The following is a 25252-nucleotide window of genomic DNA, read 5'->3' as shown; positions in this document are numbered from 1 at the left end:
TTCGCTGTCACCGGGGATGTGCCCAGGGAAGTTGGCGTTTGCTTCTAGAAACAGCCCTGAGAGAGGACAGGCGGTTTGATCACCCCCCACTACTCACAGAGAACAAGAGCTCGAGCGTCCCTCATCCCTCAGGCCGCTGGCACAGGCAGGGCCAGACCTCTGGGGCCGCTGGTTTGACTCCAAGCTCAGTCTCTCTCTCTCTCCCCCCTCCCTCTCTCCCTTCCTCTCTCCCTTCCTCTCTCCCTTCCTCTCTCTCTCCCTTCCTCTCTCCCTTCTTCTCTCTCTTCCTCTCTCCCTCTCTCTCTGTCTTCCTCTCTCCCTTCCTCTCTCTCCCTCTCTGTCTTCCTCTCCCTCTCTCTCCCTCTCTCTCCCTCTCTCTCCCCTCTCTCCCCCTCTCTCTCTCCCTCTCTCTCCCCTCTTCCCCCTCTCTCTCCCCTCTCTCTCCCTCTCTCCCTCCCTCTCTCCCTCTTTCTCTCCCCCCCTCTCCCCTCTCCCCCCATCTCTCTCTCCCTCTCTCTCCCCTCTCCCCCCCATCTCTCTCTCTCTCTCTCTCTCTCTCTCTCTCTCTCTCTCTCTCTCTCTCTCTCTGCTGCTGCTGCTGCTGCTGCTGCTCTTGCTTTTCTGCTCTTCATCCTCTCTGGCCCATGAGCTTCCCGAATAATGGATTGCTGCTCAGACTGCTCTCCCAGGCCCAGAGGGCAGATGATGCTGAGCACATACATTCCTCCCGGAGCCTCTTCCAGAGACTTCCAGGGACTCTTGGGTCCCCCACGGCCTCCTCTGTGGGGCCATCAAGAAGACGCCAGGTCCTTGCATGACTGGGGCTCCAGCCCATCCCGAGGCTGGCCAGGGCTCAGGGTAGTGAGGAAGCTCTCTGTGTCCCTACCCACACCACACACACACACACACACACACACACACACACACACACACACACACACACAATCCCAGGCCGGGGACTCTCCACTGACAGCAGAAAGATACCCCAGGCTTGTTGCTTGTGGGGTGGGGGTGTGAAAACGGCCAGCTGGGGACAGTGGAAACCCTTTCCCTGCTGTCCTGTCCCTCTGCTCACGTTGGCAGGCGCGGGCTCTGCTCGCTCCCAGGGGCTTTCCCCTCCCCGAGCTGTTTTTCTCTCTCTGCTCTCACATCGCAGCCCCCCACCCTGCCCCCCACCTGCTGCCTTTCACACTCTCGGAAGCTATCTGGGGCTTTGAGTATGTTTTTTTTTTTCCCTTTCTTCCTCTCCGCCTTTCTTTCTTTCTTTCTTTCACAAAATTCTGTGGGTCTTTTCCCAGAGATGTGTCTTCTCTCAAATTAACTTCTAACTTGTTGAAGTTTCCGCCCATGTGACTTCCAGGCTGAAACCACAAGAGAGAGCGCGCGAGGCCCCCGGAGCGGGCGCTATGTCCCTGCGGGGCGCAGAGCCTCTGTACCCCGTGCTGCGCAGCAGGACGACGCAGGGGTGGCCTGAGGAGGGGCCTGTGGGGACACCTGTGCAGGGGGCCCGGCGGCTGTCTGGCCCGGCAGCCTGAGAACCGGGAGGCGCGCTGGTGACCCGCCGCCCAGAGGCCTGTGCGCTGCTGGGGAGCCCGGAAGCCTGCAGCCATGCCTCACAGCTCCGACAGCAGCGACTCCAGCTTCAGCCGCTCTCCTCCCCCCGGCAAGCAGGTAGCGTCCCCCCCACCCAGGCCCTCCCCGGCCACCCGCTTCTCCTGGTGCGGGGGGGGGGAGAACAGGAAGGGAGGCAGCAGCCTGGCGCTTTCTGGGAAGCCGGAGATGTGGGGTGCCCGGAGGCAGGGGCTCTGCCCGGCTTCTTTCTGACAGGGGACGGGCAGCTCAGGGGTGCTGAAGCCTGGAGACCCTCAGCCCATCCGCACCCTGCTCAGTCCTCCCACCCCCCCTCCTCCCTCTCAGCTCGGCTCCCCGAGGCCACCCCGGGTGCCTCAGCCTCCGCTGGGTTCCTACAACCAGGAGGCTTTCTAGGAAGCCAGAGAGAGAGAATGAACATCAAAGGAGTCTCAGAGGAAAGGGTTTGCCTTTCTCCCCCAGCAGTCCCGGAGCGGAGGGCAGGAGCGCCAAGAGCAGGGCGCCCCGCACCCCAAACCCTGGGGAAGGGAAGGCACTCTCTCTCTGGCGAGCACCGTCAGCATGCGCGAGAGAAAGCGGGTCAGGAAGGGAACATGGCCCGAGCAAGTCTGAAGGCAGAGGAGCCCAGGACAGCACCGGAGGCCCCACTCATCCACTGGGCACCGTGCAGCCAGAGCTGCCGGCCCAAGGCAGAGCGAAGGACATAACCCAGGGGGGTGCGTTGGAGAGGCTCGTATTCACTGTGGCATCTCTGGAGAAAGCGGAGAATGCTAGGGGCTGGCTGGGAGCATCTGAAGTCTGGTTGTGCCCGCCTGGTTGGAGCGCCCCGCCCGCCTCCCTGCCTCTGCGCTTTCTCCCGGCCACCTTCCTTGATGTCTCTAGATGTCACCGGGAGGAAGGCTTTTCCCGGTTCTCATCAGCGGGGTGAGCTTTTGTCTCCACCCCTGCTGTTTGGAAAGTGTGCTCCTTGCCCCCCCCCCCCCGCCCGACGTGGAGCTTACAGTCTGTGGCAGATGGAGCCAGGGGTGGGGGTGGGGGTGGGGGGCACCAGAGGGTAAACAGTGCTGTCCCTTTGCTCAAGATGGTATCGGGGAGACTCACGCTGCCTGGAAGTCTGCCCCTCTTCTTAGGAAGGAAATTACTCATGGCCTCCATGGCAACCGGGTTCCCCATGCCCCCGGGAGGGACAGCACTTCCTTCCTCTCTCACCCGGTGGTGCCTCCTCCCGAGGGGGGCCTGGGCGCAGCGGGGTGCGTGCGTGCGTGAGGGTGAGGGACAGACCCGTGAGGAGAGCGGGTCTGGCAGGGCGCAGGCAGTGCTGAGGTTTCAGCACCGCATCCGGGAGAAAGCTGGAGCTGCCATCTGTGGGGTTCGCTCGGAGAACACCCCGAGATTCCCCTAGCTAGAGCGGTGGCCAGGGCGGTCTCCACCTGGAAAGCCAAGCCTTGCCTCTCTGCCTTGGACTGGGCACTGTGCTGGGAGTCACGGGGCATGTCGAGGCCAGAGCATCACAAAGAGGACATCGGGAGAGGGGAGGCTCAAGGCGGGGACCACCACCCCGAGACGGAGCAGAAGACACATGGGGTACAGCGCAGTGAGGTGGGGGTGCTGGGGTCTCGGGACGGCCTGAGAGTCAGCCTTGGGAAAACATGGCTCCCCCATGGCTGTGAGCCCTTGCAGCTTGTCTTATCTAAGACGGAAATAATAGCATCAGCCTCACCGAGCTGGGGGGTGACTTCAGAGCATTCTGAAAGCACTTGCCCAGAGTGGGTGCGGTGTAGGCTCACCCATAGAGTTTTGGGAAAACACAGCAAGGAAGGTTCTAGTTCCAAAGGTAGAACAGCCTGAACATTGTTTTCCAAACACAGCCCCCACACCATCCCCCCAAATGAGAGAGACCCAGGGGGCTCTCAGAGTACAGGAGACCAACTCCTTTGGGGCTCAGGCTTCTGGTAAGGAGTGGGCTGGATGGGTAAAGCAGAAGATGAAAGGGGAGGATGGATGGATGGATGGATGGATGGATGGATGGATGGATGGATGGATGGATGGACTGGCAACAGCATAAAAGCCCCCAGGTCTGCTTTTTTTTTTCTTTTTGGGTCACCCCTGGCTTTGCTTATGGGAGTTTACTCCTGATTCTGCACTTAGGAGTTACTCCTGGTGGTGCTCAGGGGACCCTATGGGATGCCGGGGATCAAACTCAGGTCGGCTGCATGCAAGGCAAATGCCCTTCCCGCTGTGCTATCTCCCCAGTCCCCCTCCAAGCCTGCTTTAACTCCGGAGGGGAGCAGACTCGACTCACTCTCCTCACCCCTGCTTCCCAGGACTCATCCGATGATGTGAGAAAGGTCCAGAGGAGGGAGAAAAATCGCATCGCCGCACAGAAGAGCCGACAGCGGCAGACACAGAAGGCCGACACGCTGCACTTGGTGAGTGTCCTGCCCCCGAGCTGCGCTCTGCTCCCTCCCGTAGACCTGAGCTTTGGCCCGGGGTGCAGCTGGGGCTTCGGGAAGCACACGGGGAAGGGTGAGAGCAGTGAGGATGGAGGTGGAGGTCGAGAGGGAAGAAGCTCTGAGAAGAGGGACTGGGCTAGGAGGCTGATCCAGGAATGAGACGCCCAGGAGGGCACGGGGAGTAGACGCACTGAATGTGGGAAGCCCCAAGTTCCTGCAGAAGTCTGGGGGCAGAGGGGGAGCCCGAAGGAGCCATGGAGAGCCCAAGGCCTTTAAGAGGAGCTGAGGAGGTGTCAGTGCTTTGGGGGAGGCCCGTGCTGTCCCACACCCTATTCCTGTGCTAGGATCACCTCCAGCCCCAGCTCTGGGAGGCGGCCAGGACAGTGGCCACCACCTGGGCTCTGCCCGTCCCAAGGGAGGTGCAATACATGGAACTCCCCTTCCAAATACCAGTCAGGTTGGTTTTTTACCTGTGAAGGATGTGTTACTTGGCGTGGGGAGTGCATGTCGTCTAGCACCCTGGTAATAGATTTATTGATTCATTCATTTTGGGGTCACACCCAATGTTGCTCTGTGTTCAAGATCACTCCTGGTGGCACTCTAGGGAACCATCTGTGATGCGGGGGGTCAAATCATGACTGGTCACACAGGCAAGGGAAATGCCTTAGCCCTGTACTATCTCTCTGACCCCTCACTCACTGCTGTAATGGTAAACAGGGAATTGGCATAAACAATGAAGATGCTTGTATTGATTTGACAGACTGGCTTAGTAATCAAGGAGCGTGAAGTTGGTTTTTTCTGTTTGTTTGTTTGTTTGTTTGTTTTATTAGTGAATCACTGTGAGATACAGTTACAGACTTACAAACTTTCATGCTTGCGTTTCAGTCATACAGTGGTTGAGTACCCATCCCTCCACCAGTGCCCATTTTCCACCACCAATGGTCCCAGCATCCCTCCCACCACCCTCACCTCATACCCTCCACCCCACCCTGCCTCTGTGGAAGGTCATTCATTCCCTTTTGCTCTCTCACAAGGAGTGTGAAGTTTTAAGCTTAAGAGGAATAAGTGAGTTCTAGAAAGAGATGCTGCTCTTGGATTTTTTTTTTTCTTATTGGGTCACACCTGGTGATGCACAAGGGTTAACTCCTGGCTCTGCATTCAGAAATAACTCCTGGCGGTGCTCGGGGGACCATGTGAGATGCTGGGATAGAACCCGGGTCGGCTGCATGCAAGGCAAATGCCCTACCCACTGTGCTATTGCTCCAACCCCTGCTCTTGGATTTTTTTTTGGGGGGGTCACACCTGGTGATGCATAGGGGTTACTCCTGGCTCTGCACTCAGGAATTACTCCTAGTGGTGCTCAGGGGACCATATGGGATGCTGGGGATCGAACCCGGGTCAGCCGCGTGCAAGGCAAACGCCTTACCTACTGTGCTATTGCTCCAGCCCTGCTCTTGGACTTTTAAGGAAGCAGAGTGTCTTATGCCAACCTCTCTCCTTGGATGCTCATGATTTATTTAGAATATATTTCTCCTCTATTGCAGAGTCACAGGTTCATAAATATCTGTTTATCAATAGGAGAGTACTTGTGCATTGTCAGTTCCCCCTTTAATAACTGTGAGTGGCAGCCCAAGTCGTTGGTGACCCTCGTACTAACAACTCCCCAGGGTTTCATCAGAGCTTATTGTCTGACTCCACTCCAGTTTACAATCAGGCTTCACACTCTGTGCTCACTCACTGGATCAGATTCTGAACCTAAGCCAGGCTTCTTTAGAGCCAGCAAAAAGATGAACTGATAAAAAAAACCAAAAGGATAAAGCCTGCCTTTTCATACAAGTGGGGAATTTCCTGAAACTGGCAAACCGCTCTAAGCGTTATAAATAACTTAGTAAGTAAAATAACAAGTGGAATTTGCGGGTAGTTCAGCAGCTTCGCAGCCAAAAGACAGGGTTTGAATCCTAGTTCTGTTCAACTCTCTATTTCTGTGACTGAACTGAATGAGACGTTCTTAACCCTCCAAGTCTTGGTTTTCTTCTCTGTGGAGCGTGAGATGGCAGGAGACGGTGCGACAGCTCAAGTGGCAGTGCACGGGTCTGGCATGTGTAAAGCCTTGAGTTCCATCCTAATACCATACATGGCAACTAAGCCACTCTGAGTATAGCCAGAGTGCCCCTGAGCACTGCTGGGTGTGGTCCCTACAATAAAAGGAAGCTAACACCATTTCATAAAGAGTTCAACAAGGGCCTAGAGCGTAGTCACTACTCAAAGAAAAATTAAGTACAATAATTAATATTTATAAAACCTATTACAATTTTTTGTAAGAAACAATAATCACATCTAGAATCTCAGGGTTGAAAGATGCTTTTAAAGACTAGAAATTTTAAACATATTTTTTTTGGGGGGTTGCAATTTTTGGACCACACTAGTGGTGCTCAGGAGCTATTTATAGCACTCTCCTCGGGGTATCATACACAGTGCCAGGATAGGGCAGGGGTGGGCCATGTGCAAGGCAAGAGCCCTATCCCGTTATATTGAGGTTCTCCAGCCCTCAGACATGTTTTTTGATGCTTGAAACAAATATCCCTGGGACATGGTCCCCAGTGTGTGTTTGGCCACTTGTAATGATAGAGAGCCCCCTCTTTGTCGAAGAAGCAGGAGTTCACCCCTATTCTGAAACTTATCACTGTCTCCCCACAAACGACACCCACTAGTCTTCCTTCACCCCTTTGGGGACATATCACTGTGTGTTGTGTGTTGTCTCCCCACGTGTTTGCTGCGGCTGGGTTCCCCACTCTGGAACAGCCTCGTCTCTCCCTCAGATACGACTTAGGACCAGGTGGACCCCATCAGAGTCATTACACCAGCTATGACCACACTGGGCTCATCTCTGGAGCTGGGGACTCTCCTCCACCCCAGCTGGCCTCAGGAATGGTCCTGCAGCCCCTGCCTGGGAACAGAGACTCCTCCCCACTCCTTTCCCAGGTGCCCCGGCGTCCCTCTTCCCTGGCAACCACTAAACAGGCATAGCAGAGACTAAGTTTGCACGGTCAGCTCAGGGACTGTAGTCAAGGCAACGAACTGTTTTTTGGCTCTGCACAGACCTATACAGCAGCAAAGCAGAAATCAAACACCATCAGACCAAGGGTTTCGTTGTGGTCTGAAATGCTCATTTCCTTTCAGGCGATCATCAGCCATCCACAATCCTCTTCACAGTTTGTGATTCAGGTAGAAAACCTCTCGGCGTACCAGCAGCAGTCCACCTCCTAGGGCTGAGTGCTAGGTCTACTTCCGGCTTGCCTTCCCTGCTTGATACCACAGACTGAGAACCATTCCACAGTCCTCACACAGAGACCTAGAACTCATTGGCCAGTACCTTGAAAGACAGGGTCAGGCGCTACCAAGAGTAGCATATCTGGGTCAGAGAGACAGTATAGAGGATAGGGCACGTCACTAGCACGCAGCTTAACTGGTTCATTCCCCAGCACCCCACTTGGTCCCCTGGCCACTGCCAGTAAGCCCTGGGTGTGGCCCTAACCAAAAATAAAAACAAACAAACAAAAAACAAATATGGAAGAGTGCAATCACAAAGCAATGGTGAAATTCCCCTGTCAGGCTGGGAAAGATACTATTGCCACGGGCCAGAGCAATAGTACAGTGAGGAGAGCGTTTGCCTTGCCCACAGCTACCCCAGGTTCAATTCCCTGCATTCCATATGGTCCCCTGATCCTGCCAGGTGTGATCACTGAGCACCACTGGGTGTGGCAAAAAAAGAAAATAAAGTAGACATCGCCATGTGGGCATCTCAATCAGTATAAGCCATCACAGGGCGATGTGACCAGGTCTGTGCATATTTAAGTAGACCACATACTGTGATTTTGTTTTTCTTCTTGGGTCACACCAGGCAATGCACTGGGGTTACTCCTGGCTCATGCACTCAGGAATTACTACTGGTGGTGTTCGGGGGATCATATAGGATGCTGGAAGTCGAACCCGGGTCAGCCGTGTGCAAAGCAAACCTGCTCCAGCCCCCACAGACTGTGAATTTTTACAATTTCACTTCATAGTCTATTTTGTTGATGTTGTTGTTGCTTGGCCATACTCAGCAGTGTTCAGGGGTTACTCCTAGCTCTATTTTCAGGATTTCAGGGGTCACTCCTGGCAGGGCTTGGGGGACCGTATTGGGTGCCAGGAACTTGAATTCAGGTCAGCCACAAGGTAAGCACCTTACCCACTGTACTACTGCCCCAGCCCCTTCTCAGAGTCTATTGAATAAGCCATACCCATAGATGATATATATATATATATATATATATGTGGTAAGATTATTGCTACATTGTTTGTTATAGCAAATACTAGAAATAAGCTAAGTATAGATGTTACAGACCAACTAAGTAAATTGTATAGTTTGCTTCCTCAGTGGAACACCACTAAGTTATTAAAATAATGAGTTACATTTAAATGAGTTAGTCTGAAAAAATGTTACTGAACTTCAGTAAAAAAAAATTTAGAAACACGGTACATACTTTGATCCTCTGCATAACTTTGTTTATTTATTTATTTATTTTTGCTTTTTGGGTCACACCCGGCGATGAACAGGGGTTACTCCTGGCTCTGCACTCAGGAATTACCCCTGGCCGTGCTCAGGGGACCATACGGGATGCTGGGATTTGAACCCGGGTCGGCCGCGTGCAAGGCAAACACCCTACCCGCTGTGCTATCTCTCCAGCCCCAACCTCTGCATAACTTTGGAGGCACTCTGGATCCAACCAAGGGACTTACAGGCATATACATGCAACACCTACCTTGCTTTTATTTTTAAAAACTGTGTGTAGAGTCACAGAGATAGTACAAAGATTGAGGTGCTTGCCTTGCACGTGGCTGACCCTGGCTGACCACAGCACCACACATGCTCAAACCACTCCTAGGAGTAATCCCTGAGCACCGCTGGGTCTAAATGCAGAAACAACAAAAAGCACACATGTATAACTTGAATTTCTTCAGATGGGATGGTCTGTTCCTCAAATTGTGAATGATATTCATTTCAGAAAAGAAGGAGCCAGAGAGAAATTAAAAGGGTTAAAGCAATTGTCTTGTATGTAGCCAACCTGGGTTTGATCCCTGGCACTGCATAGGATCTAGTGAGCCCTGCCAGGAGAGATTCCTGAGCACAGAGCCGGAAATAGGATTCTGAGGACTGCAGGGTGTGGTTTAGCCCTCTCTCCCATCCCAATATAGATATTTAATCTCGTGGGAGAACTCACAGAGCTAGCTTGGCCTACGGGAGCCCTGATTTATGCATTGTCCCCAGAGCACTGCTACTTCTGAGCAATGTGCTGGGAGGGGGTTCCAGCAGGTGTGGCCCCCAAAACCAATATATAGACTCATATTCATACTACACATGCGTAAATTCTCAACAGCAACCATCATTACATATGATTTTTCTCATTTTTATTTCAAACACTGAGCAGTCTTCCACGGCGACACTTTATCCCTTGAGCATCTTACCTAATCCTCCGTGAGCATCTCTGGCTTTCAGGAGGACCAACTGTCAGTTGAGATTTGAGTAACAGTAAGACCTACAGTACGAGATGCACCTTCTTGGGGAGGGATGGCAGATCAGTTTCAATTGTGTGGGCATCCTGGTGATGGCGGAGGTTTTTCTGGAGGCTCACAGCGGGGAGGGTTTTGAGTCTGTGCCCAGGCCAGAACAGAATGGGACTGACATCAATTAAGGGAGTTTACTCATGAAATATCAAGTAGAGGGGAGGGGAGGAGCCCAGAGCTGCACTAGTCACAGGTCCCGTTAGCCTTGATGATGAAACTGGAAGCAAAGTAGAATGAACAGCTGGAACTTCAGCTGTTCTTGCAGATGGGGGCGGCTGCTTGCCCAGAGCCAGCTCCTGAGGTAACCTCACAAAGCCTGAGAAAAGAGAAAGAGGGACTGGAGCAATAGGCTGGAGCAATCGCCAATGGGATGCTTGTCTTGCACACAGCTGACCTGGGTTTAAACCCTGACAACCCCATCTAGTGCCCTGAGCCCACGGGAAAAATATGAGGGCCAGGGATATAGCTCAGTGGTAGATCATTTGCCTTGCATGCATGAAGTTCTAGGTTCAATCCCCAGTATTGCCTGTACATGTAGATATATTTATATGTAAGTATATCTTATATATGTCATATATTATATACTATATAACATATTATATATTATATGAGTGTTAAAATGAGGCCTTCAGAGGATTCTGTGTGAAATAAAGTATTTCACACAGGCTAAAACTTGAGTATGGAGAAAGAGAAATCCTGCCAAAATGTTGCTCTCCCGGGCCCCCGAGAATGGCATTATTGTTCCTGGTCTCTCAGGGGGCCTGGAAGAGAAGCCCGTTCATTGTGTTTTCCCAGCCTGGGAGTTCTTTGGATCTCTCTGGAAGACTATACATAAGGCTTATTATATGATCCCCAAACTACATCCACCCCATGTGAATGGAATGTTTTAGCTATTCTCCCTTAAAGAAATAAATAAAAGTTTGGTGTAAAATCAGTAAGTCATCTGTGGAAAAAAATGACACTTTTCATAGGCCTCTATTTTTCTGAACTTAATTTTATTAAATATATCTTAAGCACATGACTACGAACCAGGAGCTGTGTTAAGAGTTCAACTTGTAGGATCTCATTTAATCTGCCCAAACCCTAATTTTGTAATTCCCATGCTATAGATGAAATCATTTGTCTAAGACTGCATAGCTTGCCAGTACATCTGCCTGACTTCAGAACCCATCTGTGGCTCACTGACTGCCTGTGTCTTTCTAAGGGAAATGGATCTGTTTTCAAGCTGGGTTAAAAGGGTTCCAAGGGTGGGAGTGCTCCCAGAACAGGAGTGCTCCCAGAACAGGAGCGATCCCAGGGCAGAAACGCATGCTTTACATGTAGGAACCCCAGGTTTGCTCCTCAGCAGCACACTGTCTCCCAGCATTGCCAGGTGTGGCCCAAACCCCCCCGAAAAAAAACAAAGGGAGGGAGGGAGGAAGGAATTCATTTTCCCTTACATCCTCGATTCTTCTTCCTGATTCCATATTTTCATTCTTTAAAAATCGGAGTTTTCTCCCTCCATCTTTAGACCAAGACAGCTCTATGCAATACATCACTATAGCCACTGAAATCTTTTGCATGTGGTGGAGGCAGGGGGAGGCGGACAGTCAGTGGTACAATGTTGGAGGTGGGAGGGGGTCACTCCTGGCACTGCTTTGGAAACCAACCCTATCTTCCTGCATGCAAAGCATGTACACTAGACCTTTGAGCTTTCTCCCAACCCTGGAACTTTTTGTTTGTGTGAAGGCCACTCCCAGATGCAGTTGAGGCTTACTCTAGACCCTGTGCTCAGGGCTTACTCCTGGCAGGTCTCGGAGAATCGTATGTGGTGCTGAGTATTGAATCTGGGTCAGCTGTGCATAACGCAAGAGAGACATCAGTGATAGAGCATTGAGTGAAAAAAGCAAGCTACCAAGAGTGGACTATAATCCTATTAATGTAAATTGTGATTTGGGGGAATAAAGAGATATTTGCATGCATAAATAGCTGCCTGGGAGCAGGGATGTGACTCAGTGGTAGAACACCTGCCTTCCATGTGTGGGAGAACCAGAGTTCAATACCAGGCACTTTAAAGAGGGGAAGAGAAGGAGTGGAAAGAGATATCTGGACATGTTTCCCCCTTTGGTTTTTGGGCCACACCTAGTGATGCTCAGGGGTAACTCCTAGCTCTGCACACAAGAATTACTCCTGGTGGTATTCAGGGGACCATATGGGATGCCAGGGATCAAACCCAGGTCAGCCATGTGCAAGGCAAGTACTATCACGGCACATGATGTCTGGAAAATTTTCCTCGAAATTCTACTAGTGATTATGTCTTGTTTGTTTGTTTGTTTTGTTTTGGGGCCATAGCTGGTGATATTTAGAGCTTACTCCTGGCTTTGGGGGACCATATGAGGTGCCAGGGATTAAACGATGGTTATTTTTGAATGATTCTATTTGAGTGGTTTACCTTACTCCTAGCAGTTTTATGTATTCTAATGACAAATGCATGCAATTTGAAATTCCCTTTTTAAAAAATAGACTATTTTCACTTGGACCGGAAAGCATATCCAGGCTGCCCTCTTGTCCCTCAACGACAGGTCAGTGGGTGAAGCAGGGTGAGAGTGGAGAGGAGGCCATCTCACACTGGACCTGCCTTGTAGAAAGTTTCTGTCCAGGGGCTGGAGCGATAGCAGAGCAGATAGGGCGTTTGCCTTGCACAAGGCCAACCCAGGTTTGAATCCCAGCATCCCATATGGTCCCCTGAGCACCGCCAGGAGTAATTCCTGAGTGCAGAGCCAGGAGTAACCCCTGTGCATCACCGGGTGTGACCCAAAAAGAAAAAAAAAAAGAAAGTTTCTGTCCAAACAACACCATAGATTCCAGATCACAATTTTACACCTACCCATTCAACACACATAATCAGGCTCAAATGAAATAAATGCAGACTTGGTATTTTACCCTAGAAACAAGATCCTTTTAAGGAAAAGCAGCAAGCCCCCAATAGGCAAGTGAGCAAGGCAATAAACAGAAAGTTTACGTAACATTTTCCCTACCAAAATGAGAAGAACCCAATTTTCTATTCTGATTGCGAAATGAATATACAGGAGGGTTTACCAACCTCAGCATTATGGACATTTTGATTCCTATATTTTTTTTGTCGTGTGTAGGCGAGGGTTCCTTTTTAAAAAACAAGATCTGGGGCCAGAACAGAGTAATATGCAGTGGATAGGGCGTTTGCCTTGCATGCAGCCAACCTTCGTTTGATTCCCAGCTTTCTGTATGATCCCCGGAGCCCACCAGAAGTGATCCCTGAGCACAGAGCAGGAGTAAGCCCTAAGTAGCTCTAGGAGTGGGTCCCACACAAACAAGCTAAATAAATAAAACAAAAAAATCTACCCACCGGTGTTAACAGCAACACACATCCCCATGCTGAATTTTGACAATCAAAAATATTCCCAGACTTTCTCAATGCCTTTTTTTTTTTTTGCTTTTTGGGTCACACCCAGTGATGCCCAGGGGTTACTCCTGGCTTTGCACTCAGGAATTACTCCTGGCAGTGCTTGGGGGACCATATGGGATGCCGGGGATTGAACCCGGGTCGGCCGCATGGAAGGCAAATGCCCTACCCACTGTGCTACCGCTCCGGCCCCTCAATGCCTCTTTTTACTTGGAGGTCAGGGGAGGATAGCAGGGCGCCGGGGCGGCGGGGGGGGGGGGGGGCGTGTCAAATTGCCCCTACTTGAGAATGTTGTACTAGAAGCCAACACAAAGAGTCACTAGTGACAAACTGTTCATTTCACACCTAGTCCATCCCCTACAAATTAAGGATAAAGAAGGAGAGTGACTTGAAGCACTTAATAAAAGTTCAAGATATCGTTTAGGGCTAAACATTGGCCCAAAGGCAATTTCTGTGACCAAGAACTCTAACTGGGCATTCAGCTGGCACAAGATTTTGCCTTATTGGGGCTGGAGCAATAGAACAATGGGCAGGGCACTTGCCTTGCATGTGGCCAACCTAGGTTTGATCCCCCGCATAACCCATATGGTCCCAGAGCACGGTCAAGAGTGATTCCTGAGGGCTGGAGCAATAGCACGTGGAGTAGGGCGTTTGTCTTGCACGTGGCTGAGCCAGGTTCAATTCCCAGCATCCTATATGGTCCTCTGAGCACCGCCAGGAGTAACTCCTGTGCATTGCCAGGTGTGATCCAAGAAAGCAGTGGGGGGCGGGGAAAGAGTGATTCCTGAGTGCAGTCAGGATTAAATCCTGAGCACTGCCGGTGTGGCCCTTAAATCAAAAAATTTTAAAAGATGCAGCATTATTGCTGAAGGGGATAAGAGGTGGTCCTTAAACTGTAAAAGTCCGGGTGGTTTTCCCAGCACTAGTGTGAAATGGCGATAGAGGATCAGCAAGGATCTCTCGCCTCCCCAGAGTCACATCCAATCTGTCCTCTGCGGGAAGAACAGAGCAGAGAAGGATTAACCCAGGCCCCCGATGTCACACCTCATTCATTCAGCCGGGAACCGGGTCCGAGAGCAGGCACGCATGCGTGCTAACCTCAGGCCCCGAACCGTGCTTGGGAGAACATTGAACAGCCCACCACGGCAAGCGACCAACCAAGGGACTGCAATGGGACCAGCTGGTCGTGACCCAGGAGAGGAGACATAAGGCCAAGAGAAAGGATGGGAAACTGGGGGAAAGACGCTCTCAGCAGAGTCTTGGGCCGGATGGAGCCTGACCAAAAAGGTAGCAAGATGTCCTGTGTGGCCTGCGGGGGCTCAGGGAAGACAGAGGCCCTGGAGGGGAACTGGAATCCGGTGTGGCGAGGCAGCAAAGGGAATTCAAACCCGCCTCAGTTCTCATGTGCAAAAGGGGAAGCAGAGCGGCTCCTTGGGTTATTCAAGGAGTTTAGGTGAGAGAGGAAATGTGGAGACAAAGACATATTTTTTTCTGCCGTTGGGGGTGGGGCCCACACCCTGCAGTGCTTAGGGGCCACGCCTGGAAGTGCTTGGGGGACCCTGTGCCGCGGGAGGGAGTGAACCAGGATCAGGGGCACAGCCCCTGCTAGGCACCCGCCTTGATTTTGTATGATCTCTCGGGCCTCATATCACTCTTTTTTGTTTTTCAATTTTGTCTTGCACTGGGGAGAAAGTTCCTTTTGCTCGTGTAAAGGAGGGAGCCTGGCATTTTCCTAGAAACCGGTCAGGGGACTGGTGTTATCCTCTGCGGCCGTGATGGCCTTCTTCGCAGTCGTTCATACACTGCCACCATCTAAACTGTTTCAGTGGCTGGCCTTGGCAGCACAGCTGGTGCAATGCCCTATGCTTGGTACACAGGGGGGTTGGGAGGGGCAGGGCAGAGGCCTCACGGGGCCCTCATCACTACTCCCACCCTCCAGTCTTGGGGAACAAAAGGGTTGCTAAACACTGGCTGGGCCTAGGCCTTTAAAATGTCCGTATACAACACCCAAGAGGAGAGGGCGAGCAAAAGGGAATGCCCTGCCACAGAGGCGGGTGGGGGTGGTGGGAGGGATGCTGGGACCATTGGTGGTGGAGAATGGGCACTGGTGGAGGGATGGGTACTCGGTCATTGTATGACTGAAACATAAGCATGAAAGTTTGTAAGTCTGTAACTATATCCCACGATTTTTTAAAAAGTGCACACTAAAAATAAATAAAATAAAATAAAATGTGTGTATAGAAGCCAGAGAGACAGTACAGTAGACAAGGACAGTCAACCGCCTTGCATGCAGTTGACCTGGATTCCATCCCTGGCATCCCATATGGTACTCCAAAATCCACCAGGAGTAAGCCCTAAGCACCTGCAGGTGTGGTCTAAAAAGAAAAAAAAGAAAACCTACTCTGTGTGAGTGTGTGTACATATATCTGCATATATGGAGAGATACTATAGTGGATAAAGCATCGTCTTGTACCTGGACAATGTATAAACCCAGGTTGGGTTTGTTTCCCAGCATTCCATAGGTCCCCTGAGCCCCACGAGGAGTGATCCCTGAGCACAGAGAGAGGAGTAAGACTTGAGCATCCCTGGTCATGGCCCCAAAAAGTCAAGGAGAGACTGAAGTGTTTGGAGCCGTTTGAGTTTGTACCGTGTTTGCTCTAGTGGGTAGGGGAGCGGCTCGGACCCCCTGCCCTGTGCTACCTCCCCTGTACTCAGACACAATCTCCTTCCCCATTCTTCCACAAACCCCTGTGGCCCTAAGCAAACTTGGGGACAAAAATGAGCGATGGAGGGTTGGTGTTCCTGGAGGTGTTCAGGGGACGCTCTGGTGCTGAGGATCAGCCCCCCCACCTCCACCCAGCATGCAAAGCTTGTACCCCAACCCTCTGAGCCCTCACCAGGACCCTCATCTCAGCTATGAACCTAGGCAGCTCACCTGGGAAATCCAACTTTCAAACCATCACCTGAGACCTACTCCAGGATGTTTTGCTGGGCCTGGGGGGTGGGCTGGGGGGGGTGTTGTCTAGGAATAGACATCAGCAGCTCTCTGATGGCTGCTGTGTGCCACCTGGGGCTGTGAGTCAGGGCCAACAACAAAAGGGGGCTACCAGGTGTGTGTGTGTGTGTGTGTGTGTGTGTATGTGTGTGTGTGTGTTGGCCAGCTGTGTGGGAGGCAACCAGCCCCCAGCCCCAGAACACACACGCACACCATCACGGAACAAGTAATCCAAGCCTTTGCACTGAAGGCCAGTGCTAGTTGCTTCTCTGCTTTCCAGAATGGCACGCGCTAGTGATAGCATTGCCAACTAGGGACGTACTCAGCTGAAAGTCATAGATAAGCATTGGGAACTCAAGGCAGGTTTGTTGAAATTATTTATACGTACATATAAATTCAGAAGTGTACAGAACAGGGCTAGTGCAAAGTTATCATAAAAACAAAACAAAACAGGGGCTGGCGTGCTAGCACAGCGGGTAGGGCATTTGCCTTGCATGTAGCCGACCTGGGTTCGATTCCCGCCATCCCATATGGTCCCCTGAACACCGCCAGGAGTTGTTTCTGAGTACAAGCCAGGAATAACCCCTGTGCATCGCAGGGTGTGACTCAAAAAGCAAAACCAAACAAACAAAAACAAAAACACAATAACATAAATAAATTTTAAAAAAAAACCTTGGGGACTGTAGTGGTATCTATTAGCACTGTAGTGATAGAACAGCAGGTAGGGCATGCGCCTTGCTTGTGGCTACCCCCAACAACCCATCAGGAGGGATTCCTGAGTGCACAGCCAGGATAACCTCTAAGCATTGCCATGTGTGGGCCCCAATTATTTTTAAGTTCTGTCTCTCTCTTTCTCTCACTCTTTCTCTCTCTCCCTCTCTCTCCCCTTCTCTCTCTCTCCTTCCCTCTCCTCCCTTCCTCCCTCTCTGTCTCTCTCTTCCCCTCCCTCCCTCCTTCCCTCCCTCTCTGTCTCTGTCTCTGTCTCTCTCTCTCTCTCTCTCTCTCATGTCTAAGCGTCACCCAGCAGCGCTGTGGTGTGTGGTGTGTGGTGTGTGGGGAGTGCTACTCCTGGCTCCTGTACTGACGGTCTTCCACGAGCCATGAGGCGCTGAGGGTGGAGCCCACAGTTCCGACTTGCAGACTCTAGCTCCAGCCCCTCCGCCAGCCCCCAGCCCTCAAACTCCTCTCCTCCTCCCCACAGCCTTCCTCCAGGCTGAGGGAAGCCTGGAAGCCTGAGTGGGGCCTTCCACCTGGTGGGGACTTGCCATCCGGTGGGATGGGACGTGCCCCTCCCCAGGCACCACTGGTGACATCTCATTGGTCACCTGATCGCTTTCACCAGGAACCCTACGCTAGAGGACAATCTTTTACTGAGTCTCTCTAGAGGAAATCGGGGACATGGGGGGCTTGAGGGGAGGAGTTTAGGATCAATGCGGAGCAAACCGTTGGTCACTAAGGAGACCAAGGCAATGCAATGGCGTGGGAGCCCTCCCCACCCAGAGCTGCTCCCGCCCCACCTCCAGACACAGGCCCCAGGATGGAGCCAAGCATCTGAGGATGACAGGCCCCTGAGGGCCTAGAGATGGGGCTGGGAGGCAGAAGGTGGCGATTTCTGCAGAACCAAGCAATTCAGTACTGAGACTCTGGTTTCCTGGTTGCCTCCTTCCCGGGGACTCACTTCCCCCCTGATTGGTGAGAGGCCCCCAGCCTCCCCTGCTGCAGACGTCTCCAGGCCTCTCTGATCGAGGCGGATGCCCCCTTCCTGCACTGCGGGAAGATGGGTGGGTGGCAGCCTGGTCTGAGGGCTAAGCTTCCTACACTGAGTCGATCTGCATGTGGGTGCGGGCGGAAAGGTCACCCCACCAACACGTGACTGCACACATACTCTTGAGGAAAAAACACAGGGGCTGATTTCCCCCTGCTAGAAATCACAGTTAGAAAACTCGACGAGAAAATCCAGGCCACCAACCAGGGCTGCAGAGCTGACCAGGAGGAGGCTGGGCCGGGCCCGGAAGGCTGGGAGAGCTGCTGCCAGAGTCTTGGGCCAGAGTCTGCCTGACCTTGGTCCCCAATGGCTTTCCTGTGGGTAAGGGACCTGTCTGGGGATTCCCCACCCTGCAAGAGCTCTAAGTGACCCCCCTCCTGGGCCCCTCCCGTAGGGAATTTCCCAGAATGTTCCCACGCCCCCAAGAAGCCTCCTCCTTCACCCCCTGAGCTACTTGTGGTTCATGATAAGGGGAGAAGGGGACATCAGGCAACCCCACAGGTGTGGGGGACAGGTGTGAAGGAAAATGAAACTGGAAAGTCAATAGTCAGCTCTGATCAGCAGGGGCTTGAGACTGAATCAGATGTCAGGGGCCAGAGAGGGCCGGAGAGATAGCACAGTGGGCAGGGCGCTTGCCTTGCATGTGGCGTACCGGGTTTGATCCCTGGCACTTGACATGGTTCCCTGAGCCCGTCAGGAGTGATTCCTAAGAGCCAGGAGTAAATCCTAAGCACTGCTGGATGTGGTCCAAAAAAAAAAAAAAAACAAAGAGGGTGAAGGGCATCACCTCTGAGGCTAGGCTGCCTGCCTTCGGGCAAGTGCAGTGAAAGGTAAATATTAAGGTCATTCATCGCTGCTCTTTGCAGGTCACTGCTGCAAAGAGAAAATGTCATGACAACTCTCAAAGGCTAAGAGTGTTGGCAAGAGCAGTAAGGTGGGGTAGCAACATTCGAGGAAACGGTTCCGTCTGTAGGCTGGAGAGAGAGGAGGGGGAGGCCACTGGCCTTGCACATAGCCAACCTGGGGCCAACCCCTGGCATCCCATATGGTCCCCCCAAGCCCACCAGACACGCGTGATCACATGATCCCTGTGTTCTGGGCCAGGAGTAAAACCTGGGCACAACTGGGTGTGCCACATCCCCCCCAACAACAACAACAACCAAATAAATAAAATTCAGCCTGCATCTGCCCTTCCAAAACTCCTCTCTCTGTGTCTCTCTGTCTCTGTCTCTGTCTGTCTCTCTCTGTCTCTATCTCTGTCTCTGTCTCTGTCTGTCTGTCTGTCTGTCTGTCTCTCTCTCTCTCTCTCTTTCCCACCCTCTCTCTTTCTAGCTATCTATTTGAAGAGGGCTGGAGATCATTCCTGTGGTTTTCCACCTCAGTGCACACACAATAAGATCCCCAGGGACTGAACAATCCCCACTGCCCAGGCTGTCCTCCACGCTGATTCAGCCCTGGGCCACACCTGTGACCAAGGGTGTGACTCCTCCTTCGGGGCCCATCTTCCTGTTTCAGAGTGAAGCTTCTGGGACTCAGAGAGGGAGAGCAGGTGGCTAAAAGTCACACAGCACTCTCTCCGGGCGTCCTTGGATTTCAGACCTCCTCCTGCTGGGTGGTGGCAACGGGCTGGGGTGGGGGTGGGGGGGACTGGCCTGGAGTTAGCCTCTAACAAGCTCTAGGTTGGGCCAGGTCCTCCGCTCCCAGGCAGGCCAGGATGGACTCTGGGATGGTCAGAGTGGCCATTGCAGGATTCCTGGGTGCGCCCGGTTTAAGGACCCGCTTCCTGGCCACAGTGGCCTGCACGGCAGAGGCGTCCCTTGCGGGACTGGCCCCTCTGAGCCCGGAGCTCGAGGCTGAGAATGGGGAAGTCCCCGGGCTCTTCTCCGCGAAGGGCTAAGGGGGCGTCGGAGCAGCCCCCGCAAGCTTCCGGATCCGAGAAACAAGCACCAGCTCCGAAAAGCAGGTTCCCCACCGCAGCTGCGCCCAAGGCGGGTTCGGGGGTCTCCGCGCGCGCTAGCGTGGGGGTGAAAGAAAACTCTGCCGTGTCCGCCTGCGGGGTTCCCGGGCAGGAAACCTCTGCAGGACCAGAGGCAAGCAGGTGCCCAGACGCAAGCATAGACCCCCCACAACGCCCGCCCCCCACCTTTGGGGAGCAGCTGACCCGGCCTGTCCCTCTCCTCTCCACGCCACCCTGCGCGCCCCAGCTCTAGGTGTGCGCCCCCGTCGGGGAGGAGGGGACCCGAGCACCGTCTCTGGGTAAACAGATGCTCCCCGGGGAGTCCATTCCAAGGACTCCCAGGAAGGGTCTCGGCAGGGGGACCCAGCGACGGGCCACTTCCTGCTACGGGGGAGGGGACCCAGACTCTGAACGTCCGAGGGGCGGGCAGGGGCGCACGCGCGGCACGGCCGCGCTAAGTTTTCAAAGCACATCCGTGGTGGCTTTCTGGTCACCAGGGGCAGCGGTGATGCACCCCCGCGGCTAGAGAGCGGCGCTCTGCAGGCTGGGGGGCGGGGAGTGGCCCCGAGCGGCCGGGGAGGAGCGAGCGTGTCACTTCCCGCAAGTCGGGGGGCCTCCCGCTGGGGACCCGCGGAGCGCTGGGGCCCCGGCCCGCCCACCCCGCCCGGTGCCTGGGGTTTGCCCAGGCTCTGCGGAGCACGGTTTACAGTAAGTGTTGACACCAGTGGAAACTCTCAGAAGGGGCGAGAGGGAGGGACCGGGACTGCAAGCCCCAGTTCCCGTCTTCCCAACGCCCCCCAATAGTCTCTCTCGCCTTTCGGTAAAGGGGGGCTGCCCTGCCTCCGGGAGGTGCCTGGAAACCCGAGGGGAAGGTGGGTGCGCGCGACACGCCCCGGCCAGGAGCAGCCTCTGACTCCGCCTCCTGGGCGTTGGCACCCCCCCAGCTCCCGCCCCGAAGGGAGGGGCTTCCTTCTGACTGAGCTGGGGACCTTCTCTGGCCCCCAGATGCTAAACAGGGTCATATTTGTCCTTGCCAAGCGGGTAGAAGCTGGCTGGGCAGAGAAGGTCCCATCATCTGCTTTAAAAGAAGACCCCTCTCTCCCCCGCAGAAGAGATAGCACTAAGGGTCGGGAGCTTGTCTTGCACTCATCCAACCCGGTCCGTTTCCCCCACAGCCCATATGGTCCCCCGAGCACTGCCAGGAGTGATCCTTGGAGTGCAGAGTTGGGAGTAACCTCTGAGCATCCTCGGGTGTGGTCCAAAACGAACCAAAAAAATAGAGCCCCCAGGAGCTGCAAGAGAGTGTCGAAGGACTAAGTGTTCGCTTTGCATGCTGGGGCCCAGCTTTCATCCCAGCACGGGGCCTGGAACAGTCAGGAGAAGCACCTCCAGCACTGTTGGGTGGGGCCAAAAGAAAAAACAAAACAAAAGTCCAGGAGTGCCCAGGTTCGGGCATTAGAGGAAATGACAGCCCGCTTAACCAGCTCTCTGATTAACCGTAGCTCAGGCTCCTTGTGGATCTTTGTTAAAGCAAATTTTACTATCAAGTGTCCTTAGATGCTACTAGATATTTTTTTGAATCAACTTCAAAAGCTACTGATGTTACCTGCCAATCAACAAAGAGCTGAGTTCATAGTGTATGCCGGGCACTTCATAAGTGCTCGGGTGGGAGCCGGTAGTGAGAATAGCAGTTAAGGCACTGACTGGCCTTGCATGCCGCTGACCCAGTTCAAATTCTCAGCACCACATCTAATCCCCCTGAATGTCACCACGATTGATCCCCAAATGCAGAGCCAGGAATAAGGCCAGGGCAGAGCTGGGTGTGGCTCAAAAACTGCCCTCCCCAGCCCCCCCAAATGAATGCTTAGATAACTGAATCCAGATTTTTTTGGGTTTTGTTTTGGGCCACTGCCAGCTGTGCTCAGGGATCACTTCTGGTGAGGCTCAGGGGACCATATGGAGTGCCAGGGATTGAACCTGTGTCAGGTGCGTGCAAGGCAAGCTCCTTAGCTCCTGAACTATCTCTACAGCCCCTTAATCTTTTTTTCCCCCAAAGTTTCAAAGATTCATTAGAATCATCTGGAACATTTGTTTGATATTAAAATTCCTACAATTCACCCAAACTTCCAAACCCACTGAGTTCCAAATCTATTTCAGAAAGGGACTCAAACTGAATTTTTAACTGAAACTCAAATCCATTCTGATACACCAGCAACTTTGGAAAATGACCCAAGTCATACACAACACAAAAAATAAGACTTATTCTTCAGGGGCTGGAGCGATAGCACAGTGGGTAGGGCGTTTGCCTTGCACGCGGCCGACCCGGATTGATTCCCAGCATCCCACATCCCTGAGCACCGCCAGGAGTAATTCCTGAGTGTAGAGCCAGGAGTAACCCTTGTGCATCACCAGGTGTGACCCAAAAAGCAAAAAAAAAAAAAAAAAAAAAAAAGGACTTATTCTTCAAATGCTAGGTTGCTTTTCAGCTGAAATATATTTGCAACTCCAGAGCTAACACCCCTTCCCCTGTGGGCACCAGGGGTTGGCAGCAATGATCTGTTTTAGGGAAACTGAATCTTAAAATCACCTGGGAGGGCCGGGAGCGATAGTAGAGCAGGTGAGGTGCTTGCCTAGCACCCTGCCAACCCAGGTTTGATCCCTGGCATCCCATAGGGTCCCCCAAGCACTGCCATGGATAATTTCTGAGTACAGAGCTGAGTGCAGAAAGCCCTGAGCAACACTGGGTGGGGCTCATATGCCCCCCCCACCCAAATTACATGGGAAAGGTGATCCCCCTGGGTTGCTAAAGATGGGCTCATTTCCGGTCAGTACTTGCTACCCAGAATGCAATAGTCCCCTAGTTAGCCCCATGGCCAGTATTTGGAGCTTTTTCCCTGGACATCTTTTGGATTGGGTTTATTCGCTGGCTTCCCTAAGCCACAGGGAAATGTTAGTGGCGGGTTTCGGGGAGTTTCCAGATGCTTGGGATGCCCCAAAAATGTTAGAAAGCAAAGCTTGGGGAGGTGGGGCAAGTGGAATGGAATACTGTGGCGGGTTTGGACTGTTTCCTTTTCGTGAAGACCCTAAACATTCTGGAACCCAGGTAGAGCCATGAGCTCCTATAAGAACAGGACCCCTTCCGGAGTGGAGATGAGGGAGATAGGGAGGCGACCCTCGGCCACCCTGGTTGGAGGCCCCGCGACCCCAGCGCGCAGGTTCTTGCATGCCCCGAGGGTGCCTTTGGGTGTGCCCCGGGGCATTTCCACAGGCACCGCTGGGTTGTGAGGCGCGAAACTGCTGTTCTAGCAGGTCAGGAGGAAACGCGTGTGGCTCTGCCCGGTGGTTCCGCAGGCACAAGTGGGCACCCCCCCCCGCCCCCGCCCCCCGCCCACCAAATGAAAATGTGTCCACTCATGTGTGCACAGCAGAGCCTGCTGGGGGCCTTTCTGCACAGCTGTGCAACCAGAAACCCACCCCCCACCCCTGACTCCTGCTGCCCACTCCCTCCCGGGCACCGAGGCCTTCACTCAGTGCAGTGCCCATCCCTCCCCTCACAGGAGAGCGAAGACCTGGAGAAACAGAACGCGGCCCTGCGCAAGGAGATCAAGCAGCTCACGGAGGAGATGAAGTACTTCACGTCGGTGCTGAGCAGCCACGAGCCCCTGTGCTCCGTGCTCACCCCCAGCACGCCCTCGCCCCCCGAGGTGGTGTACAGCGCCCACCCCTTCCACCAGCCTCACCTCAGCGCCCCACGCTTCCAGCCCTGAGCTTGCAGAGGTGGGGGAGAGCGGAGCCCCTCCCCCCCAGACCACCGCCCAGCGGGGCCCCGCGGCCTCAGGAGGGGGGCGCAGAGACTGTGGTCCGGCCACGCCCAGCCCCTGGAACCGGCTCTCCTGCCTGGAGTCTCCGAAGCTCAGGCCCCCTGGAGGAGGAGGAGGGCACCCGGGACTGAAGCTGCTACAAGTGGGGTGCAGCCCTCCGGGAGCCCCCCCAAAACCTGCCTACTTGTGCTGGAACCCTGTGTGGGTGGGTGGGGGTCCCCATTCGGGGTAGAGTCATGCTTAACGCCCGAGGCCCTTGGAAGAGAGGGAGGAGGGACGGGAAGGTTTATTTTTCTAAATAAATGTCTTTAAAGAAAACAACTTGTCAAGGCTCACGCTTGCCCCCTGAGACCCGGAGTTCCGTGGGGTGCGGCCTTCCTCATGCCAGGCCGCGGGAGTCCTTCCTGCTCTGGGCAGTCCCGCTGAGCTACTCTTTGCTTCTCCAGGGTTGGACTGCCTGCCCAGGAAACTGGGTTCCCTTCAAAGGCGAAGGGCCTTCAACCCTCCGCAGCGCCTTCTTGGGTTTCTGTCTTCCTGTTCTTTCAGCTTTTAGGCCACATCCAACAGTGCTCAGGGCTTACCCCAGAAAGTGCTCAGTGACCCATTGAGGGTTCGGAATATTGAGCCCTGGTCAGCCGCATGTGAGGCCAGCCCCGTTTGGTACATTGAACGTGTTGTTCTATCTCTCTGGCCCATCTTCTTAGTATCTACCAGGTATCTATCCCAGATACCTCACCAGGTTTTACCACTTCTGCTCCCATTTGGGGGGTTGGTGGGGGGTGGGGGTGGGGTTTGAGTCACACCTGGCGATGCTCAAGATTTATTCTTGCCTTGGGGCTGGAGCAATAGCACAGTGTTTGCCTTGCACGTGGTCGACGCAAGTTTGATTCCCAGCATCCCATATGGTCCCCTGAGCACCGCCAGGGGTAATTCCTGAGTGCATAAGTCAGGAGTAACCCCTGTGCATTGCTCGGTGTGACCCAAGAAGCAAAAAAAAAAAAAAAAAAAAAAGATTTATTCTTGCCTCGGTGCTCAGGGATCACTCCTGGTGGGGCTCCAGGGACCGTAGGCAGTGCCAGAGATTGAACTCGGGTTGTCCACGTGCACGGTAAGTGTCCTACCTGCTGTCCAGCCCCCACTTCTGCTCCTGGCTGCCTTATGCTTTGGGGATCACCTGTTCTAGACAGGGAAGGACCCTGGAGTGGTTGCCCAAGGCCCTTGGAATAGAGGGAGGAGGGACGGGAAGATCCTCTCTCTTGAGCCCATCGCGAATCTCCTGCAGCCGTCTCTGGGCTGCGGTGCTCTGCTTCAACATGGGACTTGTGACGGCAAAGTCGGGGCTTGCTCTGTGCTCTCCAGGGGCAGCGTGTGACTCAGCGACTAAGTGACCTTCCTGTCACTGTCCATGAGCATCCCGCCGCAGCTGCGCCTCTCTGGGGGAGCTGTGATGAAGCTGGAACAAAGGTTCCTGTTCATGAGCTGCCCTACGAAGCAGTTTGACGGCAGCCCTGCTTACCGGATCATCTTCAGAGCATCGAGTTCACAAGAACAAGGCTGGGGAACATGTGCTGGGCACATACAGGGCAGAGAGAGAGCGAGAGCACAGAGGGTAGGGCATTTGTCCTGCATGTGGCAGACCCAGGTCC

General features: G+C 53.5%; 1 protein-coding gene across 1 annotated transcript; it reads left to right on the top strand.

Annotated features, from left to right (window-relative positions):
• Positions 1-1405: 1405 nt before the first annotated feature.
• Positions 1406-23821, top strand: BATF (basic leucine zipper ATF-like transcription factor). Its single transcript, XM_004610222.2, has 3 exons — positions 1406-1671; positions 3915-4019; positions 23343-23821. The coding sequence occupies exons 1-3, from the start codon at positions 1609-1611 to the stop codon at positions 23550-23552; spliced, it is 378 nt and encodes a 125-aa protein (XP_004610279.1). The 5' UTR covers positions 1406-1608; the 3' UTR covers positions 23553-23821.
• The last annotated feature ends 1431 nt before the right edge of the window (positions 23822-25252 follow it).

Source organism: Sorex araneus, chromosome 3 (genome assembly GCF_027595985.1).
Source record: "Sorex araneus isolate mSorAra2 chromosome 3, mSorAra2.pri, whole genome shotgun sequence".
In the NCBI taxonomy this organism is placed as follows: Eukaryota; Metazoa; Chordata; class Mammalia; order Eulipotyphla; family Soricidae; genus Sorex; species Sorex araneus.
Note: the sequence above shows the minus strand (reverse complement) of the source record. Positions and strands in the feature narration are given on the sequence as shown.

What these genes read in the sequence shown, in the direction of transcription:
- BATF (XM_004610222.2), top strand. Translation starts at nt 1,609, where the DNA reads ATGCCTCACAGCTCCGACAGCAGCGACTCCAGCTTCAGCCGCTCTCCT. An exon ending in CTCCTCCCCCCGGCAAGCAG is followed by an intron (nt 1,672 to 3,914) that starts GTAGCGTCCCCC and finishes CCTGCTTCCCAG; the next exon opens with GACTCATCCGATGATGTGAG. An exon ending in AGGCCGACACGCTGCACTTG is followed by an intron (nt 4,020 to 23,342) that starts GTGAGTGTCCTG and finishes CTCCCCTCACAG; the next exon opens with GAGAGCGAAGACCTGGAGAA.